The sequence below is a fragment of the Bacillus rossius genome, chromosome 8 (genome assembly GCF_032445375.1).
Source record: "Bacillus rossius redtenbacheri isolate Brsri chromosome 8, Brsri_v3, whole genome shotgun sequence".
In the NCBI taxonomy this organism is placed as follows: domain Eukaryota; kingdom Metazoa; phylum Arthropoda; class Insecta; order Phasmatodea; family Bacillidae; genus Bacillus; species Bacillus rossius.
The window spans coordinates 60,211,230-60,234,809 of NC_086336.1; the positions used below are offsets into that span (position 1 = coordinate 60,211,230).

The 23,580-nt window shown below is 37.3% G+C and overlaps 1 protein-coding gene across 3 annotated transcripts in view; it reads right to left on the reverse strand.

Moving 5' to 3' along the window:
* LOC134535045 (CUGBP Elav-like family member 4) overlaps window positions 1-23,580 on the reverse strand; it is a 693,633-nt gene that overhangs the window by 145,229 nt on the left and 524,824 nt on the right. For all 3 annotated transcript variants that reach the window (XM_063373883.1, XM_063373882.1, XM_063373881.1), the window contains one exon: window positions 10,373-10,504. In XM_063373883.1, coding sequence (XP_063229953.1) covers window positions 10,373-10,504 — 132 coding nt within the window. The remainder of the gene's footprint in view (window positions 1-10,372; window positions 10,505-23,580) is intronic.

The following is a 23,580-nucleotide window of genomic DNA, read 5'->3' on the forward strand; positions in this document are numbered from 1 at the left end:
GCGCCGCATCTATCTCTATTCCACTCGATTGGAACAACCATCGATTTTACTTTTTCGAGGCACATTAAACTTGAAACACTCCCATTCGTTTCCTACTTTTCCTATCATCGTCCTATCCTTAACAGAGTAACACAGATTGGAAGAAGTTAAATAGCAAACATGTATAAAAGTTATAGTTAAAATAATTTCTTCGTTAAAGTAATAAACATATTTGAATTAATGAGTGCAAATAAAAGTAAATTTATCAATTAAATTGTAGGTTTCATTTCACTCCTTTTTTGTATCCATACAAAATAGTGATAATTCAATAAAAATGATTCAATTTTATTCATAAAAGTACGCAATCATTTCATCAATGTTTTGTTATGACGTTGTCACGTTAAACTATCGTCCGTAAACCGACTTTACAGACAACCAATTTTTTTTTCCTCCGTAAACAGACACCACTCGGATAACTCGAGCAGTTTTCAAGTCGCGTGTGTTTCTTTCGAAGCTACGCAGACTGTGTGTATGTGCCCGGGTGGGCGCACACTTTAAGCCCCATCACACGACCACGCGTATCAGCGTTCGAGATGCTGTCCTAACTTACAAACACACAACTCATGAACACACAACTTAGAAACACGTAAAATAGAATTTTTCTAAGTTATGGCAGTTTCAAGTTATAACGTTTCTAAGTCGTGTGTTTCGGCGTTGCGTGTTTCTAAGTTATGACAGTTAAAGCAGTATTCCAAGTTGAGACGTTTCTAAGGTTTCTAAGTTGCTTGTCTCAGCGTTGTATATTACTGAGTCACGTATTTCTAAGTTATGACATTTATAAGTTGTGTGTCTCTAAGTTATGACAGTTATAAGTTGTGTTTTTCTGAATTATGGCAGTTACAAGTTGTGTGTTTCTAAGTAATGATCGGTTCTGTGAGCCTGGGTAAGTCTGATAGACGTTGAAGGGGGCGGAAGCAGGGAGGGGACACAACTGCACATGACAACCCTAGATCGGCGGTGGTTGAGCGGGGACTCCATCCCCACCCTGCTTCCCCTCACCCGCCCCTCTCTCGCCGGTGACCTTTCCTCGACACCTAAGAAACAAAGCCCCGAGACACACGAACCGGCAAAAATAATTAAATTCCACTTTGCGTCGGGACGAAGACGTTGGGGGAAAGGTCGGTGTAGGGGGAGGGGGGTAGTGTTGGGCGAACTTGCGGCGGGAAGGGGTTGAAAGAAAGTCTTCTTTTCATACCCAGCCCACCCCGGACCAAACCTCAACACTTCCCCTTCTGCAGACACCACCTCCCTCCCCTTCTACATTTTCCACAGTTAATCAGATTTCCCATCTTGAAACATTAATAGAATTTCGCTCGTCGGAGATTCGGGTCGCAACGTTCAGGCGGAAAAGAGGCTTTGAAAGGCTTGCAGATGTGCTGGCGCCTTTCTACCCCATACCCTCCCCCCCCCCCTTTCCCTCAAAATCCGACCCAATCTTTTCCACTCCTCCATCCCCTACACCAGTCAACCAGAACCCCAGAAAGGCTTTCTTTTATTCCCATTGCAATTTTCACGGGCTCTCTCCACGTCGAACGCTTTCATTAATTATAAATAATTCTACACTATTCCCCCCCCCCCCCCACTTTTATTCTCACTCTCTTTCTCTTCCGTCAAATTGAATAATTTTCCACTTTCGAGTCATAAGCTGCGGGAAGTGGGAATTCTGTTAAATGTATTCAAAGCGAAGTTGTAATTCGTTAAAATTTTTGGTGCCGGAGGAGTTGGGAGGGGCATGCGCTTTTGTTCGCGACTCCAACTGTAAATTGGGTCTGCAGGGCCCCGAAACACCTGGCAATGAAGTTCAAGAGATTTCTCAGTGCAAAAGAAACGTGTTTATTTATTTTTTGACAGAACTTTTTTTTCCTGAAGCATAGTGCAAAAAAAAATTCCCACGTATCATTTATTGAAAGCAAGAAATTTAATCGCATAAAGTAAAAAAAAAACACGCATTAAGGTAACGATGCATGTAAAATAATTTATGTACGAGATGAGTACAGCTTGCAATCCGATGCCAGAATTGAATTTGAGATAAGGTTTGCATGAAATAACCGCACAGTAACTCCGAGGAAAATAAGAAAACAACGTGGTTTTGTGAAACTTGTGTTCTCAAAATTAATAAATTCCTGAATGGCCTTGATCAATAAGGCACCACAAAAAATTGGAACAAGACAAGGCATGACTTGCATTATCTACTAGCTATACGCGGCCCAGTATGACTTTGAAGGTGTTGTATTATGCCTTCTGTGTATGACCGTTAATCACACAATTGGAGTCACGTTTGAGTTTACTAAATAACTTATCGCCTTCAATTATTACTTTATACAGGTCAACATCTAACGATATATGTCCGTCATGTGAACCAGGAGTGATTCCTGAACAACTGCAGATTTCCCATCATTTAAAAACGATAAAATTATTGCAGATGTTATAACCTCGTCAGACGAAGCTCATTTGAAAATAAAAATTTCGCAAGTGGGACAAGATGAATCAAGCACAAAAAAAATTGATTTGTATGTACACAAATTTCCAAGCTTAAGATTAAAATTCCTGCCGTAAGTGTGTGTATTAGGCTATCTTCCATTTTTCGGTCCTCTTTCATTACGTCTAAAGTTCCATTATAATTCCATCATTCCTCATAGTCTATAAGGACCACATTTTCTACGGATCGTTAAGCAAAAATTCACTCCTTTAAAAATATTTTTACGCAAAACGAAACGAAAAATTTCCCTTCGGTGCATTCGAAATAAACCTGAAATATTTTGTATTGGTGCCTGTCCTTCTGAACTGTGTAAAAATTCCTAAGAATACCAAAAACTTAAAACAATAGCTGTAATAAGTCAAGAATTTAAAACCTATTTGAATTTTTAATCATTGTTTAAATTTATTTGATAAGAGCCACATTTATATCACCAAGCTGGCGCACGTGTAGAACAAATTAATTTGAATATTTATTTTAGAATCGTTTGTACTTGATCGAATGAATACTTCACTACATGCCTTTGCATAAAATATTGTTCTGAGTGCAGCAGAGAAAATTTCTAAACTGATTAAGAACGAAATAGCGTTAAGGTTATTCGTGCTCTTTTAAGCTAATGAGACAATGTTTTTATCAAGCGAGGGGGGGGGGATGAGAGGAAAACATACATACAATGTAAAATTTAATTTCGAAATGAAATAAGCTTGTTTTCATTTACACAAAAAGTCCAACTAAAACAGTGTGAAAATTTTTAAATAGCATTGAAGTTTAGGAAAGGTAACCTTAATTGAAAAGCATCACCCATACTACGCATATTAATCAAGAACTCACTCAAACGTTCCATATTTGGTAGTTAGTTTTGAAAGAGTATTATTAATACCAGCGAACCAGTTGGTTTTCTGACATACGAAAGTTCTATCATGATGTATAAGTCCATAATTTCTCACTGACTTGACTACCTTTAAAACTGTTTGAGGTCAAACGATTTTACCTACTGCAAAACCTATAATTGACATTAAATTATTTTACTTGTATTGTAAAAAAGAATTGGCAGTTTTTGCACTAAATTCGAATATGCGGGAACACAAACTGTTTAACATGGCTTTATCAACTCATTTCCTTGGAGTGAATGAGGTGAGTCGACATTAAAATACGTTTAAAAGGTGCGTACAATCAAGCATATTTTTTTATTCAACTTTTTTTTTGTATTAAAATATTTGCCCTTGCATAATCATACCACGTTGTAATTGGTGCAAGCGCTTCTGTTTTCAGAACATGTAAGTGAAATGAGTGACAGGGAATGTCTACGACCAGAAAAATTACTTGTTCTTGAAGGGTGATCTAAACGTGTTGGTTTTTTGGATTTATTTAAGAGATATTCCTGCGATGGTTTTCTTGCATTTGTTAGGTGACAAATTATCTCACCGGATTTCAACTATAAGTCATTTTCCAGCTGTAAAAGTTTAGGCGATTATCATTATGAAAACTTGCGTGAAATTTTACCGCAATAAGACAAGGATAAGTAAATGTCTGCTGAGAAAATTTGTCAGGAAATTTAAGTCGCAAGAGCGCTACCATGATAAATTGACACGGAAAAAGCCCTCATTTAAGAGTAATGACAAGAAAATGAGATAAAAAGAATGGTATGAGACCGAGCCTTGAGTAATTTCTATATCCAACATTTAAATAAAATATGTATAAATAAAACAATTGTAATTTCCGTTTGTTCAAAATCTTTAATCTCCAAAGGTTCTTAACCGATTGCTTTGGAAATTTTGACATAAAGTTACATTTGAATACGTCCGTGTTTTTACAAACCTATGTCACACCTGTAACAGGTAAAGAAATACATAGATAAAAAAATAAATAGGTAAAAATATATATAAACTAGCTAAACCCGGCCACGCTTTGCTGTGGCACAGTTTAATATTAATTCATTGTTTAATTTAATATTTTACTGTGCATGGCTGTGGAATGTAATAGAAGAAATAAAAATGTGTTTAGCTTAAATATTTTTATTGTAAAGCTAATGGAAGGACTACATTCCTTGTTTTCCCATTTTTTGCATAAACATATAGATCAGATGGTTTACCGACTCTGGAGCACCCAACATATAACTGTCCATGAGAGAAGCATTCATTTTCTAAATTCAAACCGCACACTTGCAAAGATTGTCCTTGTGCTTTATTGATGGTCATAGCGAACGCAAGGCGTATTGGAAATTGAAGTCGTTTGAACTCGAACGCCATATCTGTCGGAATAAGTGGCATTCGTGGAAGTAATACGTCTTCACCTTTATGAAGTCCAATCAAAATTGTTGCTTCAATAAGATTATCCATTAATTTTTTAACTACTAATCGTGTACCATTACATAATTTAGGCTGACAGATATTTCGAAGCAATATAATTGGCACACCAATTTTCAAATTCAAAATATGTGGTGGTAATCCTGGAACATCGAGTGAATTGAGAAATTCCGTTGGAAAGTTCACTGCTTCATTTTGGTGCACTACTGAATCAATAGATTTGTATGTCATTGTTTCACCTTCGATTCTGTTTATAATACTATTGTTCATATCGTGTACGTCAACATTTTTAGCCGCTAGAATGGCTCTTTCGCTCAACCATGCATGATTTTTGAATTTTGTTTCGATGTTTTGGAATACCTTGTCTACTAATTCCTCTTTTGAATCTACGATGTTGCATAAATCAGATGATAAGCTGATTTTTCCTGTTTCTGGATTTGTAGGTACAGTGCCGTTACCAACTTCAATTAATTGTCTTGAAAATATGACTGCTGTTGGATCGTTCTGAAGTTTAACTCGCATATTCGTGGTTAAATGCATTGTACGAAATGTATTTTTTAATTTAAACGTATTTTTATCAATAGAGTCGAAAGAATATACTTTCAAATTAAATAAAGTTTTTTATTCTTTCTTGAAATATATATATATATATATATATATATATATACATATTTGTGTAAATTATAGTCGTCAAGGCACAATGGTCGAGTAGCCTGATGTGCTTGAACTTCGACAATATGGTACAGCATCGTCGAGCGTGGTCACAACTAAGTTGGTTGACCATGATATTTAGTTATAGAAACTTTTTTTTCCGACTTTTCCGGTGGGTTTTCCCAAACTTTTATTTCATATAAACACTCTTCTGTTAAGATGCAATGTTCTGTAAAAATTTCAATCCAAACCATCGTATACTTTCCGAGTTTTGCGGCCAAATACATACGGAAGCTAAATTTTTATATATATAGATGAATGTTTGAGTGTTCGTCTTCCGTCTTGTAAAGATAAATATATAGTTAGGAAGATATAGACTTAGAGATAAATAGAGAGATAGAGCGATGGATATAGGTACTTATATAGATATATAGAGACATATAGAGGTAGAGAGTTAGATTGATATGGAGAGATACGGATATATATAGGGAAAAAATTAGAGAGATGTAGAGAGATTTTTAATTATGTAGAGAAATATAGTGAGATTTATAGAGGTATACATTTAGAGATAGAGAGATGCTCACACTACTTCAAACAAACTGAAAGAGGCATAGCAACGCATGCCGGGCAATAGCTAGTCTACTAAATAAAACTCTTAACACTGACTAACAGACATACAGACAACGCACAGCCTAAACCGGTGGATAAATAGACTTGAAATTTGGAGCAAATATTCCTTGAATACCTTCATGGTGCACTAAGGAGGGATTTATCTGAAGTTCCATCCCTAAAGGGGTGCAAAGGGGTGGTATATACATTATATAAATACCACTCTATGACACACTCATCACGAATTCTTAGGAACTATAAGACATACAGACTTGAAATTTGTCCATGTATATTCCTTTTGCTACGTATACATTCGCTAAAAAAAATAAATAAAAAAATAAATTTACGGAAATCAGCTCCCAAGGAGGGTTGCGGAGGCGTGAAAGATTAAATTTTCCTTTTTTTTCTTTCAATGTTATTGCATTGTTGGTGCTTTCTTCGTCTCCATGACAACGGCTATGGCATTGTTGATGCCTTCTGCGTCTCCTGGCGACGTTACAATAATTTACTCACTTTCAGATCTTAATCAGCTCCCAAGGAGCGATCCGAGGGGGGAAGGGGGGGGGGGGGGTTAAAATTTCACGTATTTCAACATTAAGTTCTACAAAATTTTGCGGGACGTTAAAGATTAAAAAAAAAATCGTTCTTCAAGTTTACGTCCTACTCACTTGAAACTCGGCAGCGACGTTCCTTATATTTGACAGCCATCAACAGAGAACGAGGTTATCCGAAAAATCAGCTCCCACGGGCGATTTAGCCCGGGCAGCTCTAGTCCGATTAAAACGTTTTGTTAATCTTGAGTTCATTATTAATAGAGTCCGGGGTTTTATGAGCTAACGAACTTGAAATCAAAACGTCAGCGCTGGATGCACGGACCCGAGCCAGTAACCTCAGGAGCCGCGTCACCACAGCCGTGTCTTACAAGTTGACAACAAGCTGGAGAGGCAATGCCTGTCCCGACCGTGTGGACGCGCAGAGCTTTCCAATGCCTCGTCAGGGGCGTACGTGTGTCAGCGAGGCGGGATGATAAGCGCGACGCTCGCTGGTGCTTCTAGCGCGGTGTCGCCTCTGAGCTGGCGCGCAGTCTTCTCGTCGTGCACAGGATAACTGTGAAATCTGAGCGGTGACCGTAACATTACATAGCCGAGAAATGTAATGCAAGTTCCTTAAGTGCTTTCAAGAATCTGTACTGGTTGTTTTACGTCTAAAAAATTACTCTGAAATCATGCGTTGTAGACATTTCAACTCTTCTATCAATACAGTTTAAAAACTTAATCCAAAATAAAAAGAACTTTTCGGCCCTCAGCGTACCCTTTAAATGCTTTTCGTAAGCAGACCCCACTCGGGTATCTTGTGTAGTTTTGAAATCGCGTTGTTTTTCCTGAAGCTCTGCACACCGCGTGTGTGCCCGCGGGTGGGTGGGGGCCTTAAAGTTATCGCGGTTTTTTTTGAAGGATATTCGTTTGACGTTAAGGCTTGTGTTACTTACCGGCGCCTCGTGGCAACTTCAGAAAACGAGGAGAGGGTGAAACGTGTCTTCGCTAGGCCCGTGGAGGTGCCTATTTTTTAAGACGTCTTCGATGCCCGTGCATTAACAAACCTCCCCTCTCTCCCGTACGTACCTTGGCCTCGGAGGCGCGTATTGAATATCTCCCCGCGAGCCAAGTTTTGATAAAGCCCGGGTCTTTTGCCCGTGGAAAGCCTCAGCCCCCAACAAACCCATCTCCTCACACCCCCAAACAACCACCCCCCTTCACCCCTTACCCCCCTCGCTCGGTCACGAGTGTGTGCGCTCTCCTAGTTGCTTACTTTAATTATACTTTCCCCGCTCCGGGAGGAGGCGGCGGCCGGTGGGAGGGAGACACTCGATGAACGCGATGAATAAGGGAGGTTGGGTTGAGAAGAGTGAGAAGGGGGGTAGGGGTGAGACGAGAACAGGAGGTGAGCGTCTGATAAACAATGGCGGAGAGAAACTTCTCTCAACGCCCTGCTCAATTTTGGTTTTTGTTCTCCGGCGGCGCTCTCGCGAGGGTTGGAAAAGGGGGGTTGTTGAGTAAAGAAGTGAAGGGTGAAAATAAAGGGTGGAGGGGGGGGGGAAACTGTGAGAACCCGATTACGAGCGATACTGCTTCAACCTCTCCTCCTCCCCCCTACACACACCATTTCCCCCCCCCCCTCCAAAACCACGCCATCAAGCCGCGGGGAACGTTACACACACACCAAACAAGAGTCCCGAACTTTCCCTCGGCACTCCAGACCGAACAGCGCTCGCCTGGAACCGCACAGCCGGATGGTGTTGGGTTGGTTGGAGGGGGGGAAGGGATTCGGTTGCATCGCCGGGTGTGAGTTTCGTTCCCCGCTGTCGCGCGCACGCTACGATTGAGAAATTTCGATCCATCGCCGTTTTTTTTTGTTTTGTTTTACCCCACTGGCTTTTCAAAGAAAGAATTCACCTCAAATAAACTAAGAGTTCATCGTAATTTCAGACAACTGTGTCTTCTTCGTACAAACAACGCCAATACTTCAACTTCCGCGAACAAATTTACTATGCAACGTATGTTAATGCGCTCTGTTTGCGATGTGTGATACCAAGTTATATGGACACACAAAATTCGCTTTTTTTATTGTTAAAACACTATACACGCGACATTAGTATTAAAATTATTTCAGTTTTTTTTTACCTCTATAACTTCTTAAATCTTTTGTGTATCCTTCAAGAGTCGATGAGACTTTTTTTTGGCATTCGTTTCTACCAGTTTTTGAATGTTTTGATCATATGCGCTAAAATTATGTCTTTTTATTTGTGTTCAAAGTAAGTGAACTTAGTATCCGTTGATTCACGAAGATAACGAACGATAATTGTATGAAGATCCCTGGATAGTTTGTAACCAGCGTTCGTCGTAAATTCAGGAGAACATTTTTAACAGTGCATGCAAAATGGTCATGCGGAACACATCATGCGCGTATTTCACTGTGTAAAAATAAATGTTGGTTTTATTCCTAAACGTGTAATGCAAGTTTATTTTTTCATAGAAAGTTTACCATTCACATATGGTATATCTCATATGCATTCAGCATTATCTTAAATAAATATTGGATACATGCTACTGATTCACGTACGCGTCAACTGGCTGTGGTATTCGGCTTCGCTTGGGTTTATGAAGATTTTTAATAGAGCACGTTTTCAATTAATAATGACAATGAAAAACTGGTATCTGAATTAATTTCAAGTACAAAATGACGTTTCTGCACCTAGATCTCAAATTAAAATTTATATAACCAGTGCGGTGTCGATATGATATCAAAGAGAGTTGAATAGAGACTTAGTTAAGATCATTAATATATGATACTTTGCGATATATATGGGTCATATATTACAAACTTTACAAATAGCTTTATTCAAACGTACGTATGTACTATGTTCCGGCATGACATTTTTTGTTATATCTATAACGGTTTGTTCAGCGTTAAGTCTTTTTGGTCTTTTTGTCTGGTGTAAGGAAAAAAACATATTTCCAGCGAAAATATCTTTTCAAACTAAATTATAACCTGTATACATTTGGAATAATGTAGCTTTGTGATATACATATATGTATTTAAATCGGTCCAGAAGCTTTTATGTTTACTTCTTACAAACCAACATAGAATATAAACATAATATCTCTTTGTGATATTTTTACAGGTAACTTGCATAGCATGTTTAGGAGTTTTAGAGTGCAACCTGCATTTCGGTAGAGTATTGAAACGAAAACAGACCAATGCCATTGTAAACAATTTTTTGAATTTACAATGACAATGCATATATCACTGTGTAGATGGCAGGAAGTTTATTTGTAGATGACAGGAAGTTTATTATGAATAGTTTTTTTTATCGTGTAACTGATTATTATTTGCTACTTAATAAAAATGAATGTTTTTCTTTCCTAAGGTTGTCTTCAGCTTGAATTATTATAACACATACCACTCATTTCAAATATAAATAATGTTTATTTTTCCAGTTTTTGTGACTTGATGTAAGCTTTTGGACATACGCCATTGCTATGTACATGTATGTCTGTAGAAGAAAACTACAAAAAAAAAACACAAATGACAAAAACCAAAAATTAAGCAAAAAATTGCTGCTGTCAGGATATAAACACCACACAATACTCCACAACAGGAATATGGTCAGTTTTTGTGTGCAGAAAAACTGTGGCGCAAGTTGTAACTTTGTCTCCCCCCGGTTCACAAGCCCGGCTGTGGAACTGGTGCACTCAGAAGCTACTTTAATGCTGGTTCAACTCATCCTTACCTTTGCTGGTGCCGTCGGGTCCTCGGAGAATGGTGCACTCCTCTATTGTTCCGAAAGGTGCGAACAATTGTCTGACATCTTCTTCTGTCTGTTGCTTACTGAGCATTCCCACAAACAGCTTTCTGTCTTCTGCTGGAGGCGTCGAGGCAAGGCCGCGTCCAAAGGGATTGGAAAAAAAAAGAAAGAAAAGAACAGGAGCAGTTAGTATCCGCTGCACGCGATGATGATTTAATTTTTTTTGAAGTTAATATGCTGGCGGTCTAGGAGAAGAACCCAGTCTATCTGCAAAGCAAGAAAAAAAAATCGTCCAAGAAATACTAGCTGAGTTAAAAAAAAGTTAAAAAAATAACAGCACTTCGAATAAAACACGTGCCAAACCAGGCTCTAACAGAACGCTGACATTTTTTTACTGAATTCTCCTCTTAAACGGTTTCCAAACAAATTGCCAAAAAATTTTCTCAAGTGTAAAGCGCCAATTCAAAGCATCTTTTAAAAAAAGTAGGTTTGCTTGTTCAGCTGAATTTACTGCAACATAGAAAAGTTAAAGTTTTTATTGTATTAGATATAGAATTGGCTAGGGTGGCGTTTTACTGCTTAAATTTTTTTTAAGTACTTTGAAAACTAGTACAGATCCAGTAAACAAAGAAACTGCGGCAATATGAAAATAAAAAAAAACTTGTGCACTAACACTGATAAACGGCTAGCATGCATCACTACACTGAACACTTCTACGGTAAAATTTGTGAGGCATGAGATCCAAGAAAAAAAACACATGGAGTCAACATGCAGTTACACAATAGCACATCGTAAGTGGTTATGAATTTCGTTTAGATTCCATTAATGAATTTAACTTGAGTACACGTATAACATACTATAATCGCACTAGAAATTTTAACATCAGAATTATATGATAATAGTTAATAGTCTTTTTAAATACTACAAAATAATGTGTGATTGATAGTAAGATGTAACAAAGCATGGCACAAAAATATAGAATTGTTCTACAACTCTACCAGTGCATTTAAATGTGGCGAGTTTGGACATATCTCTGTAAAATATCGCTTTTAGGTCTTAGTTTTTGGGATCGGAGTTCTGCACAAAAAAGTTATTGAATTTAATAAAATTAACCTTTAAAAATGTATGGATTGGAAGCAGCAACCAACAGAAAGAGGTCTTAATTTAATAACGCCCTCCCATGAACTAATCACATTCCTTGCATACTTATCACCTCATTTTCACATCCTATTAGTGTGAAGTAATATTACTTATCGTAAGGTGAAGATCTCTTGAAAATTGGTTTTGGTGCTTCAGTTCCTGCAGCAAAAAGTTTTACAGTATCGATATGCTTGTTGGAACATTTAGTGTGAAACATTTTCTGTTGGAATACTGCAATTTACAAGAATCAAAGTTTTTTTTCCTGACGACTGTGTTTTGAATTGTTTTAGATAATATGGTAAGACACTTGAATAGTAAGATGATGTGTTTCGTTATTATTGACCAAGATGCTGTAACTCATACGGTACGAAAGTGTTAGCTGAGAAAACTTAAGTTAATTTGTTTGTTTTATTGCTTTACTTCTGAGCACCAACGTAGAAAATAGACCAACGCACACGCGAATCAGAATTTAGATTTACCAGCAGCAACACGTGGTTCAAATTCCGCACAACTCACTCACGAAATATCCGTAACCCACAGCACGCAAACATTTTTTAAAGTCTTGTTGTGATTCTTCAGCTGCTGCCTTCACAAGGTCAAGTGTACGGAAATACTCTATTCTCGCGAGTATCATCAGGCACACTTTAGATTACGTGCCGTATTTTCACTACCGTATAGATTTTTTTCTCTTTTTTTTTTTTTTTTTTGAGATTTATCATACTGGATCATACTCCGAGTCCACGGATTGAGCTCTGTTTAATTTTTCCAAGCGAACTGACGCTGCTTGAGTACCTACAATAGATACAGGGCCACTTGTGGTTTCAGGTTTTAACTGCACGCGACGCAGTAACAAGGAGGGGGGGGGGAAGTGGAGGGGTTGACAACATACGTAGGTCCGAACATCTGCAGAAGATCTCGGCCGAGGGCTGGCTCAGACTTGTTGCTCGATCAGGCAACACCGCCGCAGGGTAAGCTGCAACTGTACCGTCATCACAGCCATTGCGCGCCTCGAAGGTCCGGATGAAAGATCCGGGCATCGAACCGCGGGGGCCCCGCGTAGAGTTCCAGGCCACGGATTGCCCGCCCCACTACCTCTAGTTGCGAAAATAGATATCAAGTTTTAATGGTGATGTAGATAACGGATGTTTGGTGACCCTGAGGGGTTTGTGAGTTGGGTTTTTTTGGCCGGGGTTGCAGTCAGGACTCGAACCCGTGCTGTGCTGAGGGCGGTTTCAGGAGCACGGTGGGAGAATGTGTGTTAGTGTGATTGGAAGGTCTCGTTCCTCGTCCGGAAAACTCCCCCCCCCCCCCTCGGAGGTTCAGGGATCTCCTCGTGGGGCGAAGCAACAGGTCCCTTCTCTCTTCCGCGCAAGAGCCACAGGTCTCCGTCGGCGCCCCCCCCCCCCCCCCCCCCCCCACCTTTAACCTCCCGAACCCTTCTCTCACCGCTGATTAATCGCCGCATCGTGCGCTCCAGATATTCGCGTCCGCAGGAGACTACCTCTATTTTTTTAATGACGTGATAACGTCTTATAAATCGATGAGCGCCGGCTGCACGCACGAAAAAAATTGTCACGTTCCGCCTGAGCCTGGCGTGCAAGAATTGGCCAAACCACCGTGTGAGAAAATCTTCTATAATATCAAACAGGTTAAGGCGGGCTTTTTAACTAATTGTTAGAGACCGGAAAAATTCGCGAATTCATTTCGCGATAGGCTAAAATACAAATAGTTATACCTCAGTGCTGCCTCTGCTATTGGCTCACAACTCACCTGGATGACTCTGGGGCAATGAGAAACACCCAACCAAAGCTTTATCGAATCACAGGCTGTTTCGTTGTGACGTCTCACAAGACAGGAGCCAATGAGTGGGTGGCATTTGACCGAGTGTACGTAGAACTATGAAGTTCATCCTACAGGTCATTGAACGCGCGATTTTTTCCGGTCCCTACTAATAGTTCGTGATTATATTTAAACAAATTATTTAAATTAAATTTGCAAAAAACTGTAAATAATAATTGAAAATTAAAGAGTATGCAATTTTTCATCAATGTTATCTTACGACGCTATCACGTAAAAATTATCGTCCGTAAACCGACTTTACAGACAACCCACTTTTTTAACTTATTTATTTCATCGAGATGCTTCGTGTTTCGTCGACGACTAGGTGATTGAAAGACTGTAGCGCTCACGACGCAGAGGAAGAAATCTGACACAGCCAAGATTGTCGTCCTGCCGCGGGCTAAAATGGTGGCAAAGAAGACTCCAAGCACATATATACATCTGCTCCGCGCCGAAGATTGGGCTGCAGTGCCGTGCGTGACCTCGTCAACAACCGATGATTCAAGACCGGATATTTTTTTTTTTTTTGCGGTTTCGGTGACCTACAGGTAGAGACCCGGAAATTTCGCGGATTCATTTAGTCGCAAGCTAGAATGCAAACCTCCACACTCTCGCACTGTGTTCATGATTGGCACGCAGTTGTTTGGACACGCCCCTATACGACCGTGAGCCAATGATGCCCATATAGGAGAGAAGTAAGCGTATCAGGTAGTGCCAAATAACAAGGATAAAAATGTTCTCTCTAAGAAATCAACCAATGGGAAAGTAAACATGGGTCGAGCACACCTATAACTTTGAATTATATCCTGAGGCCAGAAGAATCCGCGAAATTTCCGGGTCTCTACCTACAGGATAGACTCGATTATCCTTTTTCAATACCCGCGCAAACGTCACTCGTTCGTTGGCTGCTGACGTCTCAACTGGGTTTCTCGTGCTTCGATAATTCTTTGACTGAGCGCCTCTCATTGGACGCGAGCACTCCAGATGAATTGCGAGCCAATGGCACGAGGATCGCAAAAAACTTTTAGCCTGACGCTAAATCAAAAATATCATATCATCTTTGAAAGATTTGTGCAAATGGGAGTGCATGACTTGATGTAAGCTTTTGGACATAACGCCATTGCTAAGCACATGAATGTATGTCTGTAGAAGAAAACTAAAAAAACCATAAGACAAAAAAACACAAATTTATCGAAAATTGCTGTTGTCAACATGAATATGGTCAACAAACAAAGAAAAACAAAACTATTGTGTTTGTTGTGTTTTTGTCTCGTTTCAACTGTTGTACTGAATTTTTTTTTTTGGTGTTCAATTCATCATTTGTGTTTTTTCTTCGTTCTCTTAGTCCATTTTTCTTTGTTTTTTTTTGTTTGTTGACCATATTCCTGTTATGGAATATTATGTGGTGTATTTATACTGTTGACAACAGCAATTAATTTTTTAATTTATTTTTTGTCTTTTGGTTTTTTTGTAGTTTTCTTATACAGACATACATGTGATTAGCAATGGCGTATGTCCAAAAGCTTACATCAAATCAAAAATATCAGCATAAAATCGTTTTTATGTTAAGCTTTGAAATGTTAAAAAAAATATGTTCACAATATTCTAAACCGTATTATTTATTATTGATAGCGTAACTAAATTTATTAAATATTTCAAGGCTGATTAGGTGCCTCATTTTGAAGACATTAGAAAAATAAATCATCATCGACTCTTAGCCATTGAGAAGAATGTCTTTATTCCACGATTCATTCGAGAAGCCTGGTAAACATCGTCAAAATATTATTTTTAAGTAGTTACTTTCCTCCCTCCCCTTCAAAGCCTTCACATAATTTTTTTTGGGAGCAATTTATATTTTAAATACCAGAGGCACGAGCAACAAGCGATACAAGTACAAACATAGAGACATGCAAAATTCGCGGATTCATTTCGCGATAGGCTAGCATCAAAACAACTATACCTTCGTACCACTTCTGCGATTGGCCCACATTTTATCCAGGTAACTGTGAGCCAATGGGAAACACTAAACCAAGAAAGTGCCGAATTACGGACAGCCTAGTTGAGACGTCTCACGCGTCAGTAGCCAATCAACAGGTGTCATTTCCGCGAGTATTTAAAGGACTGTGGAGTCTATCCTAGAAGTCAATGAATCCGCGAATTTTGCATGTCACAATATGGAAGCCTTTAGTGAAGACCATGTCACAACGCCAAACTTTCGCTTCTAACACCTTCTAACGATGCTAAACGATTATGACGACACCGAAGACGTCATTGCGCATCGATTTTTTTTTGACGAGTTGAATGTTTGACCGAATTAGCCACTCATAACTGGCTTACTGACTCTTTAAAATGTTGAAGGATACACGAGAGATTTAAGAAGTTATGAAAATAAAAAAAATAAAAATAATTTTAATACTAACGTCGCGTGTAGAAAAAGCAAATTTTGTGTGTATAACTTGGTATCACACATCACAAACAAGTTGACTATGCAACGTACGTATGCTAACACGATATAAAACTAGAATTGTTTTAAAAATTAAGGAATGCTAAAACTAATTAGTAAAATTTTTATATACAGCAATATGATAAATTATGTAAATTTGAAGAAAAAAAACTTAAAAGTAGGAAAGTTTAAGCTATCTCAGTTAAATATAATTTTTTTATAGTTTTAAAGGTTTTAAAACATATTTGAGAATATCTGCCCAACTTTATTTGTTGTGAAACGTACCAGGAATTATTATTTTTTTGTAAATGGTACAGAAATAACTTATTAATGTAAACTTAAGACATTCGTGAATTTGTACATTTACATTAAAAAAAAACTGTACCACTAAAGAATAGTGCTAGCAGTTATACTGGGTTCGGATTCTTACCCGGCCATTTATGATTTTTGTTGTTCCAGTACATCCACTAGTTAAAAGTTATTCGTAAACCGTTCCCTGCACACATGATGAGCATAGTAAACAAAATAAATCCAAATTATTGAATCTTAGATTAATTATTTTCCATAGTTTTAAAAAATGAAGCATTAAAACAAATATAATATTTCGCAGTACAATTTTCGTAAGAAATACTCGGTATTGGTTTGAAAAAAAAAACGTATTTCATATATGCAAAAATAACCGTAGCCACGTGTTGTACAAAATTACTACGAAAAATCTGACATGACAGTTTTACAAGGCTTTAGTGTCGTACCCCGGAGAGCAACAGAATTTATAATCAAACCGCGTTTCCTACCTGTAGCGTTACAATCGGCTGCAATGTTCTCTCCTGCTTTTACTCCCCTCTTTGTTTCCAGACTAGCCCCCCCCCCCCCCCCATCAGTCTAGCACCTTCACAGCCAGGGCGTCGTTTGTACGTCTCTCTCTCTCTCTCTCTCTCTCTCTCTCTCTCTCTCCCGTGGGTTCGCGCCGACCATTACTCCGGAACCCGCAAACCCATTTCGCATCACTCTCCCCGTTCCGTCGCAGCCCCGGGCGAATATTAAAATTAAAGTTGTTCCATGGGCTGGCTCGCGAACCGTTACAAGAGCAGCGATTACTCTCGCGTCCGAGAGGATGTTTGCGAGAGAGAGAGAGAGAGAGAGAGAGAGAGAGGAGGGTGTGGAGCGGGGAAGTGAGAGAGCGTGGAAAGGGTCGGAAGAATAATGGGACAATGGTCGCAACCCCCCCCCCCCCCTTCACGGGTTAGAGATGGGAGCAGGGGAGCCAACAAGGAAGTTTGATGGAGCGTGCCTGGGGGAGGGGGAAGAGGAAAGAGCTTGCAAGTTTCTACACCGTCAAAAAAAATAATTTTTTTTTTTGTAAATATAACAGAAATATTTTAACTGAAATTACAGATATTTGTAAATTTGTTCATTTATTACATGAAAACAACAACTGATTCAATACGAAATATCGTTCGCAGTAACACTGGGTTCGGATTTCTTACCCGGGCATTATTAATGCTTTGTGTTTTCCAAGTTCCTCCAATAATTGAAGTTATTTGTGAACCGTTTTCTGGATGGCTTTAAAACTAAAAAAAAAAAAGGTCAAATGGTTGAATATTAGATTAACTTTTCCATGGTTTAAAAAAAATATATATATATATATACTTGAATGCGCCAAGTTTCTTACGACATACTCAGTATTTCATGGCTGACATCTGCTACAGCTTCTCACACCGACTGCGGACCCAGTAGGCCCCAACATGTAGCCTACTACTCCGAGGGTGAACGAAAAAGTAAATATTTTAAGTTTCAATTTCAGTCTTGTCCTTGCGTGTTACTGAGACCCTCAATCATGCTACCGTATGCAAATTCATTTACTGACAGATGTTCCTAGTTTTTTTTTTTTTTTTTTTTTTAGGAATCGGATCTGCTTCTTTCGTCACTTTTTTAATATTAAAATATTATAACCCTGAGGGCTTGCTGGTAAAAATATTTTCGTTCAGAAGTAAAGGCCCCTGATGATCAGACGACATGCATAATAATTTGGCAAATAATAACGAACAAATTTTTGGTAAGTATTTTCAACATCACTTTTTCACTGTCGCCTGACCTCGTGGCCAAAATGTATTCGTTGTCCCCAGTGGACGCGCTGTCCGTACTATTTTCAAAACTCTTTCGTTAAGGGGGTGCCTCCCATTTCAGGTCAAGATTTTATATTTATAGTAATTACAGATAAACTTGTAGACTTTTTCAATTTTTTAACATTCACGAAATGAAATATATATACAGCGCATACTTTTTGCATAATTAGCTGCCAAAGTTACATTTTTAACGTTTTTGGGTTGTACAAATAAGGAGAATTTAATTTATTTCCGAACTGAATCTTTGTAGGTTTAACTGCAATGCCACTGGCTACTTCAAGAAATGGTTTGAATTTCTTTCAGATAGTATTAATTTATTTTACCTGGCATTTCCAAATTCTCAAAATTGTTACGATTTCGACAGCCAATAAACATGAAATCAGTTTCTGTGATGGAAATGAAAACCATATCATGAAGTAGCCAGTGGCATTGCAGTTAAACCTAAAAGGTTTCAGTTGTACAATAAATTAAATTCTCCTTATTTGTACAACCCAAAAACGTTAAAAATTTAACTTTGGCAGCTAATTATGCAAAAAGTATGCGCTGTATATATTTTTCATTTCGTGAAAGTTAAACAATTGAAAAAGTCCTAAAGTTGATCAGTGATTAATATAAATATAGAATCATGACCTGTAATGGGAGGCACGCCCTTAAGAGCCCTATTTCCATAGAAGGTTTCGCTCCCGGTTATCGGCTTTAAATGATGAATGCCGCCGCCCCGTGGAAATACAATTACGAGATGATTAGAAAAAAAATGATAGCGCGACGTGCGCGCCCTGGCGCGGGAGAATCACGCCTGCCAGCGTGCCACACTCCATCACTCCTGTTCGGCGGTCCGATGGATCGTGCGCCGTTTGATGCGGCCATTGGGAATCATTAAACGCTGCCCGAACTTCATGTGTTGCTTGGTATGTATGCGTATACATATGCATAACACAGTACATACACAAAAAAAAAAGGGAGTTGTCTGTAAAGTCTGTTTACGGACGATAACTTTACGTGATAACGTCATAAGAAAAACATTGATGAAAAATTGCATACTTTTTAATTTTCAAATATTATTCACAGGTTTTGCAAATTTAATTTAAATAATTTGTTTAAATATAATCACGAACAATTAGTTATAGAAATAAACTGAAATAAAATCAATGTCAATGAATTGTTATTTTGAAATGACGAAATTGGACAAATAAATAATATATATTTTTTTTAAATTGCTGCTTTTAAAAAGCTCGCCTTAACCTGTGGTTGGCCGGTTGTTGCACGCTCGGCTCAGGCGGAACGTGACAATGAGTCATGCTTTTTCATGCGTGCAGCCGGCGTCCATCGATTTATAAGACGTTATCACATCAAAAAATGAAATAAAAGAGAAAAGCTTATGTATACCTCGCGCGGTAAGAAAAATTACTGAAATTTCAAGCCTGAGTGAATATTTTTTTTGCATATGTTTTTTTACTTCCGAAAATGAATAAGAAACAAGGCCTGGACTTAAACGTGGTACCTTTAATAAGAATTAACCCTACTAAATATGGAGGCCACTCCCCTTCGGTATGAAACTTTCAAATAAACCTTGGTTTAAGGAATTACAAGACATATATATTTTTCCCCGTAGCATTTTACTTCGTATCAATTTGAGATCCATACTAGTACAATACTAGCTCGATTTATCTCCATAATTTTTTATCGAAAATATTAATGTCCGTTATTTTGGAAAGCTTTACAAAATCATGCAAAATATTCCTAGATGATACTCGGAACACAAACTTCATTTTAAAAGGATTTTTTTTACAACTACTGAATGTATCAAATATAATCATCTCCACTTCTAAGTGTTCATTTTGTAAACTGCATTTAGAGCAGTTAACTTCAAACTACCAAGTTTTTGCACAAGTTCTCAGGAAAATTTAGATAGCCACATACAACACTAAAATGAACAACAAAATTTTACGTTCTAGTGAAAGACGGTGAAACGTTTATATTGGAATTACATCGTGTATTCGCTGAACAAGTTTAAAACAAGAAAATATCTTCATGAGCCAAATACTCATGAGTAAAGAAGATTAGTTACATCGTAATATGGGAATATATTCGATATTTGATGTCCAAATCTTATTTATAATATTTAGAATGCATTGAGCTATAAAATAGTTAGTATTTTATATATTTATTCAAAAAAAATTTAAATTTTATCTCGTGTTAACCATATTATTAACTGTTTGTTCCTGACAAAAAGATTTATAGTTTTTTTTATTAGTTTTAATTAAATCATATAACTTCGGTAATTATATCACGCAATGTTTATAAAATTATATTTACATTGATTCTTTGATCTCATGCTGATAGCCTTAAATTTGATTAATTTTGGTATACAGTTTATGTTGAACAAAAACAACCAATATAACAGCTAAGCTTTCTGCTGTGGGTGATTAGTGCACAGCAAAAAAAAAAAAAAACAGTTACTCACGAATAAGAATGAAAAAATACAAGACGACAATCACAGCCAATTCTAAATCTCAAAAAAAAAAAAAAAATAACACAAGACACTTGTATAAAAACAACAGCGATTGCAATAAAAATAAAACAACGTGTTGGCTGCAAAGACACAATTAGGGTTTTTTTTTTATTTTTTTTGAACGGCGCACGATAGAAATGCTAATTCCTGGAAGATGTGAAACTTGGAAAGACTCATTTCACGTGATCTGGCGAGTGGTTCTGTGTGCGTGTGTGAGCTGCGACGCCATTGGGCAAGAGAAGCCGGCAAAGTCCCCGCCCTCCAGCTCGGATGAGAACCAATGGCTATGAGTCGCCAGGTAACGTGGAATGAGTTTATACGGGACACACCCGCACCCTTGATGCACCTTGGCAGCCAAAAAGTTGTCAGTGACTAAGAAACAAACAACACAACGAACGAGCGGAGAATGCGAGCTTGATTACATTTTTTTTTCTGGGACACAAAAAAAACGAACAAAGTATTATAAAATATATGTATATGCACAATGTATAGAAGAGACAACGTAAAAATGATCCACTAAGTCCACATTCACGCACAACATTTCTAAAGACGCACGACACTGTTAGAGAACATTGGAATTCCAGACTGGAAACAGGGAAGGGTGAAGTAGAATTTGAGGGGATGAAGTGCTCAGGACGCGCACATTGTTTAGTCCCGACGTCATCGAAAGATGACCTAAAGCTCTGTTTCTATTTACAGTGATAACTTAACCTATCACTACTTATGTTTTCAAAGGTCTACTGGAGCCCGTGTAGAATTAATGCACCTCCGTCGTTCGACAGAACATAGCTAGCTAAAAAGTCTTGGGCAAATTATTTTTATAAAGAGATAACTATAAGCGTGTAGCTATTAATATTTTATCAACTATAATGGATGCATCAACGTAAGTGAGCTTACTGATCATAGAAATTGCAGGAACTTCTGGGAAATGTGCTTACTTTATAGCTACTGTTTTTTTTTAAAAAAAAACCTTCCTTTACACACTTATAATTATCTCAGACCTACGGCCTTAACAGTGGTTCAGAAAGTAGCTATATTAGATTCTAAAATCATAAATTTTACAATTGTATGTCACAATTCGAGGGGGCAAAATAATTCAACGTAACTCTCATCAATTAATTTATAAAAATTTGGTTGTTAAGTATATTAAATGTGCTTTATTTTATAGGGAAAAAATGTATGTATTTTTTTTTGCTAGTCGAAATACACAAATTTCTACTTGACTAATTTAATTGTTCTTACGTCCTAAGAGTTTATTTTCAATAATTACAAGTGTAACGTTCTTAACAAACGGAAATCCTCGAAAGCATGTTTTGTAGCTAGGCAGCACCGCTGTAAGTATGACGTGTATCACAAAAATCTAACGAACAGTATGAATCGGCACATGCTAAAAGGGCCTCGATCACAAAAAAAAAAAAGTGGCAAAGTGAATTAAGCATTCTATAGGATATCTTCAACTGTCTATACTGAAAGGGATTGGGTCACACGCGCGGGTTAGCTAATTTTAGTAGCTAGGTGAAATTCTTTTAAACGTAGGCTAAAAAGAGTTTGCTTGGAGACATGATTTAATTAGTTTTTTTTTGTCAAAACTTGTGTTGCTTGGACGTGAGGGCCCTTTTAGCACGTGCCGATTCAGTTGTTGTCGGACACGAAAATAGTCACGAGGATAGTCATGCGGAACACCACGTGGTCCTATGACCTTGAGTGACCCGCTCTCGTCGGGGACAGTCGGAACTATACAAGGTTCGCGCGACCATCAGGGTGAGGAAGAGGGGAGGGTTGGGGGAAAGCGGAGAAGGGGGGGCGTACGGAGCTAGCTATCTCCTGGAAGCGGAAGTTACCTTCTGTTGTTTTAGTTGTCTCCTACTTCCAGAAGATGCCGTTGCCGCTCCCGATCCCCCATCATGCACTCTGCAATAAGAACAGAAAAAAGATGGCGGCTGCGGAGTGAGAAAAGAAATAAAAGAGGAAAAATAATTTCTCTTTTTTTTTCTCTTTCTTGTTCACACAGGTAACCCAGGCGAGAATCAGGGCCTGTAGAACAGGGGAAAATTCTTCTTTTTTTTTCGGGTACAAAATTACACAACTTTATTTATTAATTTTTTTCTAATGAGAAAAAAACTAAAAAAAAGGATGGCTTCATGTTGATTTCCGGATTTCGTGGTGCTCGTTTGTTCCTGTAAATAAAAACGGCAAAATATTTGAGACTTGTGAAACACATTTTTTCGTCAAAAGCTTATGTTTACAGTACTTAATATCTAACTCTTAACTTAAACATCTTGGCCAATGAAGTGGCATTTGCACAATTTACTCCGAAACGAAGAAAAAAATCGCTGAGTTTTACGGGGTTGTGATTTCAGATAATTATATTTATATTTTATGTTGGTTTAGAAATCTTAACTGTTTGGAACTGGTTTACGATGATAAAAAAACAACTAAAAAATGGGTGCGTGTACTTATGTACGCGCGTAAGAAGTTATACTTCTTTGGCATCATTAAAAACTAGTTTTTAATTACATGCAAATAATTAATTACAATAAAATAATAAAAGGGCTTGGAAAAGATATTCAACACAGTCAATAAAGTTCAGTTTAAATTTGAAAAATTAAATAAATAAAATTTAGAGAATAATAAATATGTATGGCATAATTTGTACTAAATATTATAAGATTCTTAAATTTAATATTTATTATTGATTATTTAATATTTTAAAAGAAATTAAATAAATTTAATAATAAATTCAAAAACTTAATTTAAGTTTATTATTATTTTTTTTAATATTTCTTATTTTCTTAATTTAATATTCACTTTTCATTTTTATCAAAAAGTTTTCATTAAATTTGTTCATTAATTTTTATAAAAATTTATTATTTATTCAATTTAATAATAAATATTAAAAAATAATATTTATATTTGATGTTCGATTTAAATTTTTATCACAAATTTTTATTAAATGTTTATTAAATTTAATTCTTTATTTTGTAAAATTAAATAACCAATAATAAATATTTAACATGAATAATTTAATAATATTTAGTATTAATTATATTAAATAATAATATCTTAATTTATATCAATAAATATATCCATACGGATAGTAAATCTCAATTATATTGTAGCACTTGAAAAAGTA